The sequence below is a fragment of the Varroa jacobsoni genome, unplaced genomic scaffold (assembly GCF_002532875.2).
Source record: "Varroa jacobsoni isolate VJ856 unplaced genomic scaffold, vjacob_1.0 contig00148, whole genome shotgun sequence".
Classification (NCBI taxonomy): Eukaryota; Metazoa; Arthropoda; class Arachnida; order Mesostigmata; family Varroidae; genus Varroa; species Varroa jacobsoni.
This window is the reverse complement of record NW_019214419.1, coordinates 102,985-121,063: the sequence shown is the minus strand read 5'-3', so window position 1 is coordinate 121,063 and position 18,079 is coordinate 102,985. Positions and strand designations below refer to the sequence as shown.

At 40.9% G+C, this 18,079-nt stretch overlaps 2 protein-coding genes across 6 annotated transcripts; one reads left to right on the top strand and one right to left on the bottom strand.

The window, feature by feature from the left end:
* Positions 1 to 7,415: 7,415 nt before the first annotated feature.
* LOC111270850 (uncharacterized) lies at positions 7,416 to 10,880 on the bottom strand. Its single transcript, XM_022851283.2, has one exon. It carries the CDS (start codon positions 10,707 to 10,709, stop codon positions 8,685 to 8,687), a length of 2,025 nt encoding a protein of 674 aa, XP_022707018.1. The 5' UTR covers positions 10,710 to 10,880; the 3' UTR covers positions 7,416 to 8,684.
* Positions 10,881 to 11,133: 253 nt separating this feature from the next.
* LOC111270851 (uncharacterized) lies at positions 11,134 to 17,853 on the top strand. Of its 5 annotated transcripts, none has more exons than XM_022851286.2 (6): positions 11,134 to 11,214; positions 11,908 to 12,057; positions 12,425 to 12,696; positions 13,910 to 14,034; positions 14,448 to 14,670; positions 15,293 to 17,853. In XM_022851286.2, the coding sequence occupies exons 3-6, from the start codon at positions 12,514 to 12,516 to the stop codon at positions 16,211 to 16,213; spliced, it is 1,452 nt and encodes a 483-aa protein (XP_022707021.1). In that variant the 5' UTR covers positions 11,134 to 11,214; positions 11,908 to 12,057; positions 12,425 to 12,513; the 3' UTR covers positions 16,214 to 17,853. The 5 variants fall into 5 exon arrangements, with proteins under 5 accessions (XP_022707021.1, XP_086828787.1, XP_086828788.1 ...); XM_086972661.1 differs by lacking the exon at positions 11,134 to 11,214 and adding an exon at positions 11,233 to 11,412 and having other exon boundaries at positions 11,908 to 12,014; XM_086972662.1 differs by lacking the exon at positions 11,134 to 11,214 and adding an exon at positions 11,233 to 11,412 and having other exon boundaries at positions 12,533 to 12,696.
* The last annotated feature ends 226 nt before the right edge of the window (positions 17,854 to 18,079 follow it).

Genomic DNA, 18,079 nt, shown 5'->3' with positions numbered 1-18,079 from the left:
GCTGCAATCTGACTGATCCTCTCTTTGCTTTTCTCTGTCCTTCCTATTTGCCGTGTATCATTTTCGTTAAAATCATTAATTTTTTCATTAAGCCTATTCGAAGGCAATCTATGTGTTGCAGTGTAATGTTGTCTACCGTCAGCCGTCTAAGTTGTAACTACCTGCAGCGCCCGAGTCATAAAGGTGTACAGTATGTTAAATAGGTATATTTTTTAATACGCAAAAGGACCATTGACATTGTTTATTATGTATAGTAATAACAACACCGTTCGATGCTAATTTCCTTTGAAATAAACAAGATTATTAACTGAATTATTTAATTATCAGTGACAAATAGAATTTCGGGGATACAAATGCTCTAGCTGGTCTTTCGTCCCTCTGATATTACTCTATTCTATAACCTATAACCGTACGCGCTTCTGATTTTTCGATGTTATTTAAAATCGCGCTTCCTTCTGGATATCGTAGCATGATGTCACATACAACTCAGAAGTGGATGCTGTGAGCTTTAATATCGAATAGCGAGCATAACAAAACGAAGGAGTGCAACACCTTGGGCGTGTTATGTAACTTTTCATCGAACAGGTAATACATAAAGTGTTAACGGTCGGATACTCACTCCGGTATACTACCACGATAATTGCAACATCCTTTATTTTGATCATTATTACTATCCGGTCTCGAGCCAAAATAACAGAGCAGCACAGTACGTCTGTTCTGATAGCCTCAGTCGACAACGACGGCCGCATACGTTTACAGTCATAGCAGCGTCTAGTGAATGACGCACACACGCATTGTCATCAATCTACCAATTGAACAACGTTTTTCCAACTTTGGCCACCATCTATTCGAAGAACGTCGCTCAAAATAGTTTTGTCAGAGATTCTATTGCTTTCATTCATCGATAGTTTGAAATTGGGATCCGAGCACCAGCTTCAACAGGTCGCCTGGGGGATCGAGCCGAACTGATAGGCGACACAAGCAGTTCGTAAAATGGCTTGAAAATTACATAGATCTACACTGACAATACAGATCTACTTGGACGTTGATATACATATCTGGATTATAGTTGGCAGCTAGCTAGGTAGAAATTGGATGGTGACAGGCCACGTGACGACAATAATTATGATGCTGATTACCATAGTTTGGGTGACTGTCGATTTTGGTTTATTCAACGGCCGAAAAACTGTTACTACTTTGTCGTGGTATCTTGCCTTTGCGCAAACTGCAACCAGAGAACCTATCTAATAGTTTAAACAACGTTTAGCTAACTATATTATTTGTGTACGGTATTTTCAGAAGGGTTTAGTTACTTAACAGCAACAAGCACGTCGTCATTACGTGAAAAGGGCTTCGCACCACCACGAAGCATCCTCTGTCTTCATCAGCAGTCAAAATCAGACCAACAGTGATCCAACGTATATTCATTCAGCCGATCCACAACTGAAACATAACATGGTCGGAGTTCGGAGGCCGGTATCTTGTCGTTTGCTGGCTGGGTCGAGGATAAGTGGTCAAAAGTGGGTACCAGATTAAGCTCTCTTAGCCATGGAGGGACAGCACGCCGGTGAGCTACATTGTGCGCCAGCTACCCGACAATAGAAAACTATTGCTACTGTAGCAATTCCGAGGACGGCGCTCAGGCTCAACGACAGGCTCAATGTAATCCGAATCTGGTTCAAGCCTTGCAGCAAATATAGTTCAGAAGACTTGATCTTGAAAACCGAAAATGGGTGATGTGAAAGTATTGTTCAGATATTACAAGCGCACACGGTACAAAGTGTTCTCCTTTTCTAAATCACTTTATATAAATCCTTATTAATTTAGAACTACTAAATAAGTAAGTTTCAACTGCCTTTGTGAAGTGAATGCAATAATAATTAATAATTATTCACTAATAAGTCATAGGAACAAAAATATAATTGTACTTAATAGATCTGTGAAGTTAATATTTTAAAAGTGATGCGTCCGCTCAAAGACACTGTTCAGCGAAGTACTTCAACGTACGACGTCGCATAATACCTCAGGCATATTTCACCACATCTTGTATAGACACACGCAGCATCCGTAGGATGAGAACCCATTGTACCATATGGTGTAGTGAAACCCATATACTGCCAAATGCATAACTACATGTCGACTAATTGGGTTCGCTCCTTTCCAAGTTTCATTAGTTATTAATCTGTGTTATGAGAAATGGGGCCCGATCTCAGCCATATTTTTCTCTTATACACTCATGGACTCCAAATAAATATAGGCAGTGGCAAGTTTGAATCTGTGTTTCAGCCTATTTACAAGTAGCAGTGTGTCGCCTAAGAGTGAGCGATGCGACCCGATGCCGCGTTTTAGGGACGCGGTTTTAACTCGGTCGAGTTCCTCAACCTGCTCCTGGACTCCGTAAAAAGCTATCGGGACCGCCTTAATTTCGAACAGAACCGGCAGCGTTCATAAATAAAATCTAGATGAAGTACATTTGCTCACACTCGCCACCATTGCTCTTCGTATCCTGTTTGTGATGTGCCTTGCAAAATGTCAACCTTAAACTTTGTTTAAGGAGAGTTGAGGTTTAAATGAAACGGGTATTTGTAGTTAGGCACGTACTTCGAAACCGTTCTGCCTATACGGAGCATATCAATAGCAGTGAAGCGACTTCTATGGCGGAACATCATGGCCTCCATCTCGTTTACCTTGAGCGATAGTTCCACGTTTCTCACATAGAACGAGGACTTGCTAGGCGCGAAACCGACCCTGGTCAACAATGGCAAGATCGTCGGTGTAAAATAGCATTTCTACGTGCCCCGCTTGCTATTGAATATAAAAAAGCAAATCATTCAACGGCAAAGGAGAAAGGGATAGGCTTTGGCCCGTATCAACGATACGAGCTGAATTGTCCACCTTTGGTAATCTAGCTTTCCAACAGAGTCGCCTTGGTCATATACAGCGTACTGTGAGGGACTCTACATTGTGCAGTCTTTATTAGAGTTCTGTGTCGGGGTGCCATATCGAATGCCGATTAAATATCTACAAACAAAGCTTAGAGTACCTGTTTTAGCCGATGATAGGTAAAGTGCGTTTCCTGACGTAGTGTGTGGCACATTGTAGGGGTCGAGTGTCCTGCACGGAACCTGTCCTATTCAGTCGGGATACGAGCGTCTGAAGACACACCCGGATGCCCGTCTCTCATTGCGCAATTAGTTGTGTAACTTTCTTCCCGCTTTATTACAAAGTTGTCCTTCTGTAGCTCAAGATACTGCTGACGAGCCGACTCGAGTAATCACCTATATCAACTTCTTTAGGAAGTTACAGAGCGGCCGCATATGCGAGTGACGTTTGGTCAACGAGTCTGTCTTGTGCGGTGCACCAGAAGAGAGACTGCAAATCGAGTCAAACCACGGTCGTTGCTGTACAACTTCGAATAGGTTACAGATAATTTCAGCACTTTAATCAAAATCTCGATGAAAGTGTCTGTGTTTAGGTGGTGCAAAATCGGAAGCAAGGTTTTCAGCTCAGGGCCGAGTTTGGTTGGATTCGGTTGGCATTTTCTTTCTACGAGGTTTTTCTTCGCTGGAGAAACAGTTCCACTTCGACCGGTATAAGCTACCTCCAAATGATCCCGTCTTTTAGTGGATTGTTTCTTTTTATGGACTAAACTCTTTCCGTTCTAATGTTTGACGCGAATATATCGACGATCATTCTTCCTATTTAACCCGTAAACATACGTGTGTTCATATTGAAGAATATACGGCACCCGAAACTGATTAAATAAGGTGCGTGCGCATGCAAGGGTCGCTCAATTTGTCGATCTTCGTTTGCGATTTGCCAGAAATAACACGGGTGGTCCTGTCCAACCATTTCGTTATATTTTCGCTGTTCGGAGACAGTACGTATGCTGCTATAATACCACATCGACTGCTCCTTGGAATTATTATATCATCTTTGACAAGTGCCACACTGACCCTTTCCTAGTTTTGAGTTGTAAAGCGCTAATACTTTGCAACTAGGGCGGACTTGCTTGACGCAAAAGCGCCCGAGTAAGTAAACACCGTGAAAACTAGGCAGCTGTAAGGACTTTCACTTTCAAATTTCTGTAAGTAGGATGGCATCGATATCCGTAAACGCGGAAGGTGGTAGTAGCAGAGTTAAAGTTCGGGTCGTTTCCTTTGCATTTCTTTACACAATAGTCGTTTTTTTAAGCGATCCTGAGTCGTTTCGACGTCTTCAATCGCTGCCTTTGTTATGCGACTGGCCGCGACTGTCTCGGACATGCGGTTTGTTGCTACAGGGCGCCTCTTAATCCTGTAGCGAGACGTCTTCTCAATCAGCCAGTGTTTGGGAGAGGAAAGCTTCTAGGTTTAAGAATACTGCAGATAAGTACCATGCCTGTCTCAATGGCGTTTTGTTGCTGTCTAGCGCAGCAATCCTGCTACCGGGCTGAAGACTAACGGTGATCGAACCAGATTTTCGCAAAGTTCACACAAGTTAACCTTGACTTGTTGGTCTCACGCTGGCCGATTCTCGTGCTTGTGCAGTTTCTCGATAAAACATGCGTTGATTCGTAATGTGCAAGATTCTCCCTGTTCAAGGTTTTAATCTAAAAATTGTTATACTCGTGTTTATGTAGTGGGTTTGGGTTGGGAGTAAAGTAAGAAATGAATCAGTTTACTTTTATTCGTTTGTAAGTGAAACAACTAAAAACTAATTAAATGTTTCTCTCATAAAATATAGCATATTACAGGCAGTACTAACATGCTCGGGCAGCTCAACCGCTTTTGTTACAGCGGACACTTCAGGAAGCCCAGGCAGCTAAAGTAGCTCGAAGTTATGTGTATTTACCGCATAAAGTGCCAAAAATCATATTTGATTTGACGGTTGAACTGCGTGGAGCATGCAACCAGCTGCTAAGTTGAGCTGCTTTAGTTTTTCTTGGCTGACCGTTCGGGGCCACGAACGAAAAAAGATAAGCATTCTTATATATGAGTAGGTAGAAAGTTCACCAAGCCTCCGCAAGGTGCTTGTACTTACTGTGTTATCTTGTATTAGCTGCTTTGTCGTTTAGGCAGATTCAAAACTCAACATAAATCCATGTCTTTTTTTTCATACACTGGATTTATTACACGAGATATGCTACTGTTCCCATCGGTAATAGAACATAATACGTTTTGCCAGAATTACCTTTTTTCCCATATATCATTGAAAAAATTGATCTTCATTTCGATTCAGATAGTTACACGAAAAGCGATTCATAGAGATAATATCTCATGAACTTTAGTGCAAGGAAGCGGATAACAAGATCTTAACTGGTACGTAACAGCGTGCTTACAACGTATACCGATAAATAAACACTGTCAAATAAGCATTTGTGTATATTGTGAACCACATGGATGTATCCATGTCTTTCTTTAATGTGTCTTGCAAAGGATTGGCGGCAAAAGTAAAAAAAAAAAAGACAAAATGAAAAGCTTGTTTTGATTATACTTGTGATTTCTAACTAAAATACTTAATAGATTTTTTTTTAATCTCGATTATATATGCTTGGTTACTTGGGTTATGCTTGGGTCGGCTGCCAGGGGTTGACAGTCGCTTTACGTGAAACAGATTTGAGTAGAATTCACAGGCGAAATTTATGGCCACTGAAGTCGGGCACCAAAAGCAGAAACTACGAACCAATATCTTTCTATCTGAGTATGCCTGGAACAGTTATAAATGAAAAAATATAACGTGTTTTTTGTGTTGAGCCTTTTCGCTATATTGCAATTGTGTAGGTTATTTATTGGTTGTCCCAGTGTTGAGTAAGAAAAATCATATCAAGAAAAGTGGGAAGTAGAAAATATTATTAAAGAAAGACGACGCTTAATTCAATTGCAGTTGTCCAAATTGTTTCGGGCTTGAATAATGTAATCTTCAAGACAGAGGTATATGAAAGAAAGACAGTGCTCGTTTTTTGTATAATATAATTAGTATAATATAATAATATAGTTAGTCAAGGGCATGACAGATTTAAATATTGCCAAGCCTGGCTACCAACCCATTCCAATATTTTCTTTACTAACCTTGACCTAATCAATCGCAAGCTAAATACAATCTTTTTGTTTAATTAATGATTAACGCATCATCGCGACTGCTAAACGCATCATTCAACGTTGGGAATATGGTCGAGACGCGATCATTTTTTCCAATAGACATCTGAGTCATTCGGCAGTATAATTTAAAGCGGAAATTTTTTACACTTATTGTAACGTCTTTAAAAATTGTGGTGACAAAGTTGAAAAAACTATTAAAAATATAAAAAGGCCCACAAACTTTTTGGGTGACTCAGTTAACTCAAATGCACTTATGGACGCCGATACGATCTTCTTCTGACTACACCGCTGTATTAGCATTTGTAAAAATAATCCCTAATAGTAGCGCAAATGTATTACGCATATGTGTAATACTAAGAGGTTAGACTAAAGAAAAACAACTGAGTAGGAAAAATAGTAGATTTGATGAAAACTTGGATTTCAAAATTCGAATAGGGAATACGGGATAACCGGAATTTGATACTTGATAATCAAGATCTCGTGTCTCAGAATTACGTCTTTATACATCTAGAGCATTTGCTAGAGCATAAAGGCTTTTGAATCTCTTACCGCTCGATCGAGTTTTCGAGAAGACGTATTATTATAAGGGAACCAATTATCATTTTGCATACACGACGAGCTTAACGTACATACCTATAGATATAGATATACATATGGACAATGGATTACAAAATGAATGAACTTTGGTTTGCTAATAACAAATTGCAAAAAAAAAACTGGGTAAACAATGAATTTGGATTTGGTAAGCGAAGTTACGATCCAACACCCTTGCGAACGCGGAATTAATTGACCTTCGGAAGCAAAAATGGACGCGCTCTTCCCGAATATGAGCGATATCAACTTTCAATTGGTCCGCTTGAACCAAATACTGGTCTAATAAGTTTGTTGTTTACTGACGTTAGTACTGAAGCCGGCGTGCATCGCAAATGCCCGTAGCACATTTAGCTACCGGTACACACGTATTTAACATGACGCACGTTGCTTACTTATCCTTCACAGCTTTAAAGATTACGTCTATATTTATCATATTCTCTTTAGTATCATTTGTTTGATAGACCTATCTTTGATCCCCATATGTATTTATTAACTATCAGTTGAACATTCTAAGACTTTTAAAAAATATTCTTCACAGGTTTCAATTGTACAGCTTGTATGACAGATCTTTAAATTCTATTGTTCTCTTAGTATTATCTTTTCGTACTAAATTCCACTATGACATCTGTTAAAATAATAATTATCGTCAAGGACTTTTACTTACTGATATCCATCATACACGTAAATGCAAACATATTTCCTAACAGAAAACTAATAAATAGAATAGAAAACGCCTGTACGTTGACGATGATTAAGATTTTTACTAGAGGTCATTTACAAATGTGAACCACACCACGACCTCGACTTCGGCGACGTCATGGCGGGCCTGTCGCGTGTTTATGTACAATATGCTTTTCATTTTTCTTCCTCGACATTATATTTCTCGTCTTCTCCTTAGATAGTTAATTTCTTTTTCAATAATTCTTTTTCTATATATTTTACTCTCAACTTTCGCTCCTCCATGGGCAACAATCGTCATCTGTATGAACTCCATAGGCTGGCGACTGTTTCCACCACACCATAACATTACAGGAAGGGAAAGCTCATTCGTACAATCTGTATAACGTCTTCATTCTTTGTTTGACGTCATCCTCATCGCATTTTTTTGTATTTCTCTGTTTATGAAATAATCTGTGTATGTGTCTGTTTGCGTGAGGGTGTGTATGTATATATATGTGTATCTTTGTGAATGTCAATTTGTGACGTGTATATGTGTGTTATAAATTTTCGTAGACTTTCACCATAATTTCCACTGAACAATCGTATTTTCTCCTCAAATAAGCGTAACATTATGAACAGCCTTTACACAAAATGGAGAAGTGGTCCACTCACAATGTTATTCCTATGTCGGTGAAGGCCTGCAAGCTATTTAGGTCTAGATATAAGTAGATGTTACGTTGCTATGGATATTACATTGTTTTTGAATTTCTTTCGTCACGTGTGTCTCTCTAAATAGGTTCATATGGCTATGTTTGCACGAATGTGGGTGTGAGGTATTTGTTCACTATTGTTATAATCGCTAACCAGTTTCGTTCAACTCTAAAGAACAAGTGACCACTTCGTAGGCCTTATAAGACTTATTTTTGATATTGCCGATCTAACTAGTACGTCTTCGAATGTTGTGACGGTGTGAAATTTTCAGTTTTCGCACGCATTCATTCGTGCAAAATGAGTGTTTTGTGATCTCAAAAATTCGTGGCTTTGTAATTGTCGTTCTTCATTTTTTTTTTTCACTAAGAAACATCCTTTCTCCCCTTTCGTTTGTCTAATTTGTTGTTGCTGTTGTTGTAATTGTTGCATCTATTTGTTGTAATAAAAAGCGACAACGGCCTCAGCATATCCTCGGTTACCGCCCCGAGATCTGTCTACAATTCTTCATTTGTCAATGATGAGCCTTTTTCCCGAGTACGAGTAGTTGTCCGCAATCCCGAATGCAGCATGAACTGCCACTCTCACGTTCTGACCGCCTGTCTACAACTTCTTTTATGAAAGCTGGCGTTCCCTGACGTTTTAGGGTATCTGACAGGTGTTGAGATTTGAGTCAGGGCTGAATAGTGAGCCCTGCAACGCGTTGGCGTAACATTTAAGCGCATCGGCAGGCTGTTTAACAGCTTCGTAGAGTACGCCAAGATTGAGCCAAGCGGGCGAGTGTAGCTTGTCCAACTGGACGGCGCAGATGTACGCCTGTAACGCGTCCATTGGCTGTGACTGTTGTTGGTAGAGCACGCCAATACTACACCATGTGTCGGCGTTAGCTTCCGCCTTGTCAACCGAACTTCGGTACGAGATGAACGCGTCGTGCACTTTTCCTGCGGCAGCAAAGCACCGCCCGAGGAAGTACAAACTTTGTCCGCTCGTCGGGTCGCACTCGATGCTCTTCTGAAGGCACTGAATCGCGAGCGTCTGTCGCTGCTGGTGCGGCGGCAACGGCAACGAAGGCAGAGGCGGCAGCCCGATACCTCGTAGTGGTCCGAGAGCATCCATCGGTTGTGAATGATACATCCAACCGAGTTGGCGTAATACCTCGGCCTTCACGCTCCTCGGCAATGCTGGATTTTCCAGCAGGGCCTCGTACTGCTCCTTAGCCTGACGTAACTTTCCTTGCACTTCGCACAGGTGGGCCTGATGGAACTGAAGCTCAAATAATGATATCGACAATTTCTCACTGCTCTGAATCGCTCTAGCGACGTGTTCAAAACAACGCTGAGCCTCAGCAAAGTCACCGCGAACTTTGTACATAAGGCCAAGACGGGCATGCACCTCTGCGGCGCGACAGAATGCCGGCTCAAGATAGAGAATTTCACGAAACGCCCGGATAGCCCATTCAAACTGCGAATAATGGTAGTAGACCATTGCCAAGCCATACATGAATGCTATGTTATTCCATGAATCCTCTCGCCGTTGAAAGTATTGCTGGTAGGCTGATAATGCCTTCTCGTAGTCTTCCAGCAGCAGATTCAAATGGCCTAACTTGGCCCACAGCTCGACCGGTATTTCGGTTAGGTATTCGTCCTCACATTCATCAGCAAGTTCAGGTCGCGGCTCCGACTGGTCAGTTACCCCATCTCGTCCCGACGGTCCTGGACACCCGCTTCGATTTCTACAATCGGCAGTCGCGTCGTTAGTAATGTTACTGTCGCCTGCGGTCTCCGGTGAACAGCTACCATTGGCACGAATCTCGGTCAGCTGCGCTACCTCTTCATCCGCTTGACGCTGACCCTCATTAATGGCATCGCTATGTCCAGCTTCAGCGACATCGTGGCCGTTCACTCGAGGTATACTCTCATCCACATCAATATCCATAGGCTCTTCCTTCACTCCAAGCACTGCGGGATCGTCTTTAACAGAAGTTCTATCATCAGTCGAAGAGTTCACTTCGGCGTCGTTGACACCCGTCCGTCCTGGGGGCACAGTTCGTTTTGCCGATGGCGCCGCCGCGTTAAATTCGTTTGCAGTTGTTGAGATGGTACTAGCAGCGGTAGTCGTCATTGTTGCACTAGTGGTACTAGAAGTATTATTAATGGTTCCATTAGTTCCATCGTTCGTAGTTAGGCTAGTACTAGTCGCTGCAGCCGCCGCCGTTGTCGACGACAGTATCTCATCATCAGCATCATGCTCATATCGCCGTTTCCGTTTTCGGCGGGCCTTGCCTTTGCGCACATCGATGATGACCTGTTCGAGGGCGCGGACACCCTTCTCTAGAAGAGCCTTTTTTTCCTGGTTTTCTGGCAGCTGCATTCTGACAACCCCAAACAGAAGGCTGTCGACTCGTGCCAGTAGTGCTATTTCGCGGGGGGTCAGCTCTTCGCGCGGGGGCCGTTCGCTCGTCGAGCCCAGAAGTCCGGACAGCCTGGAGGGTCCAGGTAAGCCGACCTGCGAGCCTGACGGGGCCGATCCCGCGGCTGTCGCCGCATGCGCTGCTGTCGAAAACTGCTGTTCAGGTGGGGGTTGTACTGATGCTGTTGGCTGTTGTTGTGACTGTTGTTGATGTTGTTGTGCCGGCGGGGCTGCTTGGTTTGCCGTCGCCTCGCACATTGCGGCGGCTGGGCGAGTCGGACGTGCATCACATCCTCACGGCCAGCACACCGCCAACCTCCGCGTCCCAACCGACGGACCCACTGCACTGCGAACAGGGGCAACGGTACGGTACGGCCACACTCCACTCCGTCGGCCAATTCGCACTTCACTACTACACCGCCGTTTCAAATCACGTACAAATAAACTGCCACTGTGTTTACATCGCCAAAATCGAAACCACTCGCCACCGAGATGAAACGAGTTGTTGTTGTAATTTTGTGTGGTGGTGCTGCTGCTGCTGCTGCTGCTGCAGCTGATAGCGTAGACAGACTACTAGTTATCTCGGATCTTCGCTGTCTATGATTTGCCGCTGTTGCGGTATTGTCCGATGACTTGGCGCTCCAGTAATGCTCGGAACGACGACATATGCCTATCTGCAAGTCGCGCTGCTTCGACCAGGGTGGGCGGCAAATATAAATAATCTGTTGACAAACAAATTCGATGGAAAAAACCCAGGTAGTCGGTAAGTAGATAGGTTGATAGTTTGATCCAAGCAGAGCGGAAACTTCAGAGTTTAGAGTTTAGCTAGGAAGGGTCTTCGTCACTGTGGAATTGTGTTTTTTTTTTCGTTGTTGCTGCTTGTGTTTGCATCGATATGTGAGAAATGTTTTGTGGAAATGAAAATTTGACTTGCTATTTCGTAACACACAAGTTATTAATAGTGAGTGGTGGTATCGTTATTATTGGAAAAATATGTGTAGGCTTTATGCTGAAGTTGCCAATTTTTTTACATTTCTGATCTGATAAAGCCTTTAGGATGTTCAGAGATCTAGGCGGCGTTAAACGTAAGCTGGCGTCTCTATAGTAAGAAGGTAATGAGACGAAGCAGAAAAGATGCATAAAAGTTGCGTGGCTCCGGGGCCGAACTTGCACTTCTCGGACTCGAGAGCTGAAAGTTGTAAGGCACTTTTGGGCAAAGGTCGCCCGAGGAAAATATTTCCAAGTTAATCCCCTGCGCAATTTACTATCATTATTTTTTTGGTAAATACATATTTAAATAGTCGCATCTATTTTACAACTAAAAATAACAGAAAGCAGCGCAGAAGCATGTGTCTTAGTGAAAGTTCGACGTTACCGAAAATATTTTTTTCGGCGGTTTGTACCTTTGTCCCTTTTAACGTTAAACAAATGTGTTTTTTTGGATACGTATTTACAGAACCAGGAGTGAAAGTAAATTGTATTGAAGGTTGCCTTTGTAAACGTCACACTTTGAAGCAACTCTCTGCAAACTGTTAGAAACCAGACAAAACATTCTTCCTATAGGTTATTTCATTGAAATAACACTTCAATAATTTCCAAAATAAAGGTAGCATTTAATTACTCATACGTATTATTTTTAATGTCATATTTTAATTTTTTAAATAGTATACGTAAAGGTAGACAGTAAACTGGCAGGCCTATTTTTTTAGATTCAATTTTTACATAAACAATTGCATTTTTGTCATAATAGATGTTTTAGTTAGTAACAGCATCAATTTTAATAAACTGCTGAACGAGTTCATATATATGTCTATATGTATTTTACAGATGTGCGCGTATGATCCATACTTTTAGTAGCATATCTTTTTCGACGAGGTGGATTGCTATGACCTCAATTTAGTGCAGATTATAAAAAATCGGGTTTTAATCGCAAATTTGTTTGTTTTTAACCCCGTTTCCTCTTCCAATGATAGCCGACACTGTGATTGTTCAATGCCCATCTGATTATACGTTGTTCAAAGTACAGACACTGTCAATACACAACACTGAGATAAAACACAGAATGAGCGATCTTGACGCAGACAGCGCCGCAAAACGGCCCAGACTCAACGACTCGGATGATTCTGATGACGAAATTTGGTCGCACGCCATCGAGCAAGACGAAGCAATCCAAACACAAAGATTAACTCAACAGCTGCTTCATCCGGTTTCATCTCAGGCCACATTACTAAGTCAACAAAAGCAGGTAAGAACTGCGAAATCGTATCCAAACTCCCAATATGATAAATTTTGATTCTAATTTGTAATCTAATCTAATAATAATATGATTTGAAGTTAAAAAGAATGACCATACACGTCAGTTAGGCAAAATAAGAAAAAACGGTAGACGCTTCGAGGCGAAATATCAATATAGTGCAAAACAGAGAAGATATGTGGAAATACAGATATTCAATGTAACCATCTTTATTTGGTAGATTCTATTTATATGGGCACGTTTTTATTTCACTAAAGGGAAGACACATCGTTACTAGCACTTTACTCGAGTATATTTTAAATGATCATTATATATATACATTGGGCATCATTGTTCGGACCTTTTTCTATTGCTTAACCAATCTAATTAACCTCCATGGTAAAAGGAGCTGAACGAGAGATTATGGCATAACGATAACCCAACTCTTATTGTTGCATTCAGCCAATGCGCAAAGTATCCCACATAGTCTTTTTTTATGTATATCCTGTTAGTTGTAAGTTACCGCAATTTTCCTCTCGCAGTCTATCCGTCGAGCAAATTCGCTACTCGGTTGATGACCCTCAGTATCTTGAGATGATTCCCGTTAAACTCGTCTACACCAAAGTGGATCCTCCACGCTTAAACAACCATAGTGAACATTTTATAAACTAATATTTGGCAGTTCCCTTTGACACGAACTCTTTCCAGCTCTTCAACTTCGGACGGCGTTTGATCTTGCTAAATGCTAAGTGTTTCTTCACCTAAAATATCCATCTTTGGGGCCTTAATCAAAGGTTCAAATAAAGGTTGCACTGTGTCTTAACGCAAACAGTACGGGAAAAACGCCAAGACTTACTGCCTACTTAATTTTCTAGCTTACAATAAGCAGAAATCCATTTTGTCAATTTAAAAAATCGAGCTTCGTAAAGACGCTCAAGCAAGGTTGGGATTTATCAGATTTTCGATATGTATCCAATGTTGTGCCAATAACTATATAAGATCTAATATTAATTTCATAGTTCAATTCATTTTATTTAGTAAATCGTTAATAATGCAGCAAATAAAAATTATCTAATTAACTTAGAAAACCTAGGCCATGCTTGGCGTTATACCGGCTAGGTATCGAATATTGGCGCCATGCTGACACTTCTGGAAAGGAAATTAGCATAGATAAACAATCATCTTTTATAAACGTATTTGCGATCGATTCGTTCTCTTTTCAAAGGGCAATAGGCTTTGCGGTGGGGAAGCGTTCAATACACAGGCAACGCTAATGGGTACCCAAGTGGCGCCTTCTCGTTCAACTCAAGCAACAGCTCAAGCGAAAGTACTCGCTTTGCCTACAGCAAAGTGAGTTGATTTTTATTTATAATAACTAACTATAATTTATGGATAACTTCGTAGCACTTTCCATTTGAAAATATGGGTTTCCGTGTGTGTTACTAAATATAGGGTTCGAAAAGCCCTGCTGGGATGAAACTAAACATAATGCATACGACGTTGTATTCGTCCATCGAAATTTAGAATTTATAGGCTACAATGCATATTTGTACGTCGATCTGTCAGCACTTTATGAGAAATACACGGCTCTTTGCAGCTACAAACTGCGCATTGTATACTAGTAAAATAAAGAACACAAATAGTGACAATTCTAATACTAAAATAGAGTAAGCTGAGAGTCGATAAGAAGCAGAATACGGAGCAATTGGTTGCCTTGTGAAAATATGCAGTACTAACTAAATTGCCTGTATCTCATATTTTAGCCTCCAAGTGTTATCAGGCCGCACTGACATGAATCAGCAAATGAAAAATTTGCTTACAGAGTTACGGAAAAGGTCCACTGAGAAACTGTCGTTGCAAAGGGAGCTCAGCGTCCTCAAGTCGAAGAACGCTAACTTTTGCGCAAACAATTGTAAAAAACGATTAGACATTCTATGCGACGACCTACGCTTCAAGCAAAGAGAAATCGAAGCCCAACGTAGACGGGTGAGATAGATTACAACGCAATTTACGATTAGGGAGGGAAGTTTACAGTGGTAGAAGACGTGGTACACACAACAAGGACAGATTGACTCATCTCCTGGGTCACTGAAACCAGTGCTTATAAGATCAGCCGAAACAACACTTTTATGCAGCCATCTGTATAATCTCCATTCATAAACATTACTTATAACTTTAGCTTAAGTTAGTGCTGCCTTAAACTCAATGAAACGGCAACTTCACAAATAGTAACTGTTTGCTCAATTTGACAAAAAAAAGTGATTTTCGAAATTGAATTTGCTCACGTGCACGTTGCTGCTGCAAGGATTCAGGTTATATATAGCAAACACACATTATATCTTTCGAGTGACTAATATATACTTCTTGGCTATAACATGCTCTACGCCTTCAATTCGAGGCGTTTTACTTCAATACCTTCTACCTAACAAGAACCTTATCATATATATATATATATATATACCAATACTTATATATCTATTACGTCAGAAGGTTATAAATATCTCACTTGGCTATCGTAGAACTGCCCAGGTTATTACTATTAAATTTTTACGGAACTATCCCTTCAATTATTCAACCATATGTTTTCTTGTTCGTCCTTTTACTTCAGATAAAAGAACTGGAGTGCCGCCGTTCTGACAGTCCTCGAAAAACTACAACGGCTATAGAGGGATCGACAAATTCCATCGATCTCATTCCCGTACCCAAGGTGCCGTCATTAGCCATCGGTCAGCTGGCTAAAAAGCCTCGAAGGGAGTTTCCCACACTTGCCCTTGAGAAGCTACCCAACACCGAAGTGTTGGACGATTTTGCCCAAGCTGATCCTCTGGGTATTTTTGCCTGCAAGCACTTCTCGAGGTGGTGCAAACAACGGATCCGCGATACCGAAGTGACAGAAGGCTATGTTGACCATTTACGACAGGTTCTTCCGGCCGTATTTGAGAAAGTAGTGGCGTCACAGGACCCGGATGTCAGCACAGCCCTTCTGCTATTTTTAGCCCACATCCAGCGTGTGGCCCAAACTAGCGTTACGGCTTGCATCGACTGGAGGCAACTGTTATCACAGGCATCAGGAAACGTATCATTACTTTTAGCACTTTCACGTTTCCTTTCAAAAAGTCTTGAAGCTATAGCGCTGTTCCCAACATTGCGTGCAGTGATCAGTGATGAGACTAATTGGCGGCACAGTGACTTTTGTTTGCTTTTGGATGCTATTCTTGAGATGATTCAAGATCGACCAGAGAGTTACGAATCATCGACAGTTGTCAAGCAAGTGCTTAGAGTCTACCGCGAAGTCCTTGATATTAATACGGACCCGGTAAGAGTCGAACGAATACTCGTACGCGCTCTCATGTTGAGCCTTGATGGAGTTCCTATTGAGTCGGAGTTGGTTGCCGTAGTTACTCGAGGAGAGGCATTCCATCATCTCGGTGATGTACTGAAAAAAATCATACGTTGTCAACCAACTTTGTCGTATACTGGTTGTCCAGAGATGATGAACATTGCAAATGAGTGTTTTAGGGACAGCTAATAAGAATATAGTGAAAAAATCTATGATTCCTAAACGCAGTCAAATGTCTTGGGGGACAGTTTACCCATAGATAATATTTTGCTGCGTCACGATAAAGTAAAGTGTAAGAACATTTATCAGATAAATAATTAGTAGGTGCAAATTGCGGCTAAATACTCGGATATTTAGTCTGTGGTAAATATTATATACGTGTTCTATCTAGACGTTTTAATAAGTTGTTCATGTCGAGTTGAGGTCTCTCTCATGCACAAAAGAACAGTGTATTAAAAACATGAACATGTGATTTTTTTTTAAGAACAAAACTTTGCTGCTTTTACTTTCGCTACCGGTGTGGTGTTCTCACCAATTGTGGCCAGCTCAGCACTATCTGCCTCTATAATAAAGCTTATCGTATGACTAATTTAAGAAATTTAGACTAAGAGCTGCTAAAGACAACGAAGCGCTACTGTGTGTTATATGGGCTTACAGGTTTTGTGCAACATTTTGTTGAAAGATTTTTAGCTATTTTTTTTTTTACTTTCATCGCTAACTGCTTAACGAAAAGCAACTTTCCAATAGACCTACTCGAAACGAGGAGCTCAATACGCTGCAAATATCCTGCAAAATTGTGATAATAAATACATTACATGTATAACAGACAACCGTTATTATATGGACGTTGGTCAACTTCATATCTCTGCTAGAATTACAGATGTTATGGTATACTTATCGTTGATTTTGAACGTAAGAGCGTTTGACCACAACTCAGCAAAGACAAAAAATATCACAGTAACCCGAGGATATCTGCTGTAAACGGTGTCGGTTTACCGTATAGGACTTACAACACAAATTATACTGGGGACAAGTACTTTTTGTATTAAGAAAAAAGAACCTTATGACGTCAATAAAAGCAGGCGAACTCTCAATAGCGAAGTTGGCATAAGCTGCTCTTAAAGGTTCGTCACACAACGCACAATTTCGAAAAAAAAAGATGACGGGATTTGAGCATGAGGTAATTCTCAGTTGGTTAACCGTAAACAAAAACTTCCCTTGGGGGAAAGAGCTTTCAAAAAATCTTCATCGAACATATCGTGCTTTTTGTTGTAGGAGTCGTAGGCCCATGTACATGCAGGTTAGTTGATTTGGTTAATTGCAGAGTCTATTACGTGTGTTTGGCATAAAAAAGACTTTAGTTGTGTTATATAAAGTAAATGCGCCATCACAAAAGGCCAACTTCTGAGCAAAATGTTGGATAAATAACATTCTAGTGAAAGAGCTTACTCAATAGAGATCGTGTTTGAAGTAGCGTATCCTATTATTCAAATGAGCTTCAGTATTGACGGAATCTAATATCTTTTCCCTAACACCTTACAACCAATAATAAAACAGATTGAACGCGTTTCTGAACACATAAAGTCTAACAGTTAATCGTAGACCAAGATCTAGATGAACATGCATCACAATTATTTCGAGATTTTATTAGCTTAGTTAGCCACTAGTCAGCATTCATTTTCGGTCATAATAAACTCGCAAAAAATTAATTTTTTTTCGAAATTTCTATAAAATTGTGTGCTTGTGTCAGCAAATTGCAAAATCTCGTGACATTGTTTAGGAACCTAAAAATTCAAAAAGTATTGAATAAAAGAAAAGTCCAATACGCATCTATTTAACTAGTTTTTATGTCTTGCCAATAAATGATTGCAATAAGTTCACAAGTTATATCTCAACTTGCTGCTAGGATTCATCTAATGTTATTGGCACGAATTGCCACGTCCATCGTTGCCTTTCTAGCCATAGGTCCTTGATATAATGCAGTCTCACAGTGCTGTACAGGACCTCTAAGGTTTAGGTTTACCGGAATTAAAGGACGTGATGTTCGTGGTTTCG

Bases quoted from the DNA above. Each gene is read 5' to 3' on its own strand.
- LOC111270850 (XM_022851283.2), bottom strand. From the start codon at position 10,709: ATGTGCGAGGCGACGGCAAACCAAGCAGCCCCGCCGGCACAACAACAT.
- LOC111270851 (XM_022851286.2), top strand. From the start codon at position 12,514: ATGAGCGATCTTGACGCAGACAGCGCCGCAAAACGGCCCAGACTCAAC. The intron at 14,035-14,447 runs GTGAGTTGATTT...CTCATATTTTAG, and splicing joins CTCGCTTTGCCTACAGCAAA to CCTCCAAGTGTTATCAGGCC. The intron at 14,671-15,292 runs GTGAGATAGATT...CTTTTACTTCAG, and splicing joins TCGAAGCCCAACGTAGACGG to ATAAAAGAACTGGAGTGCCG.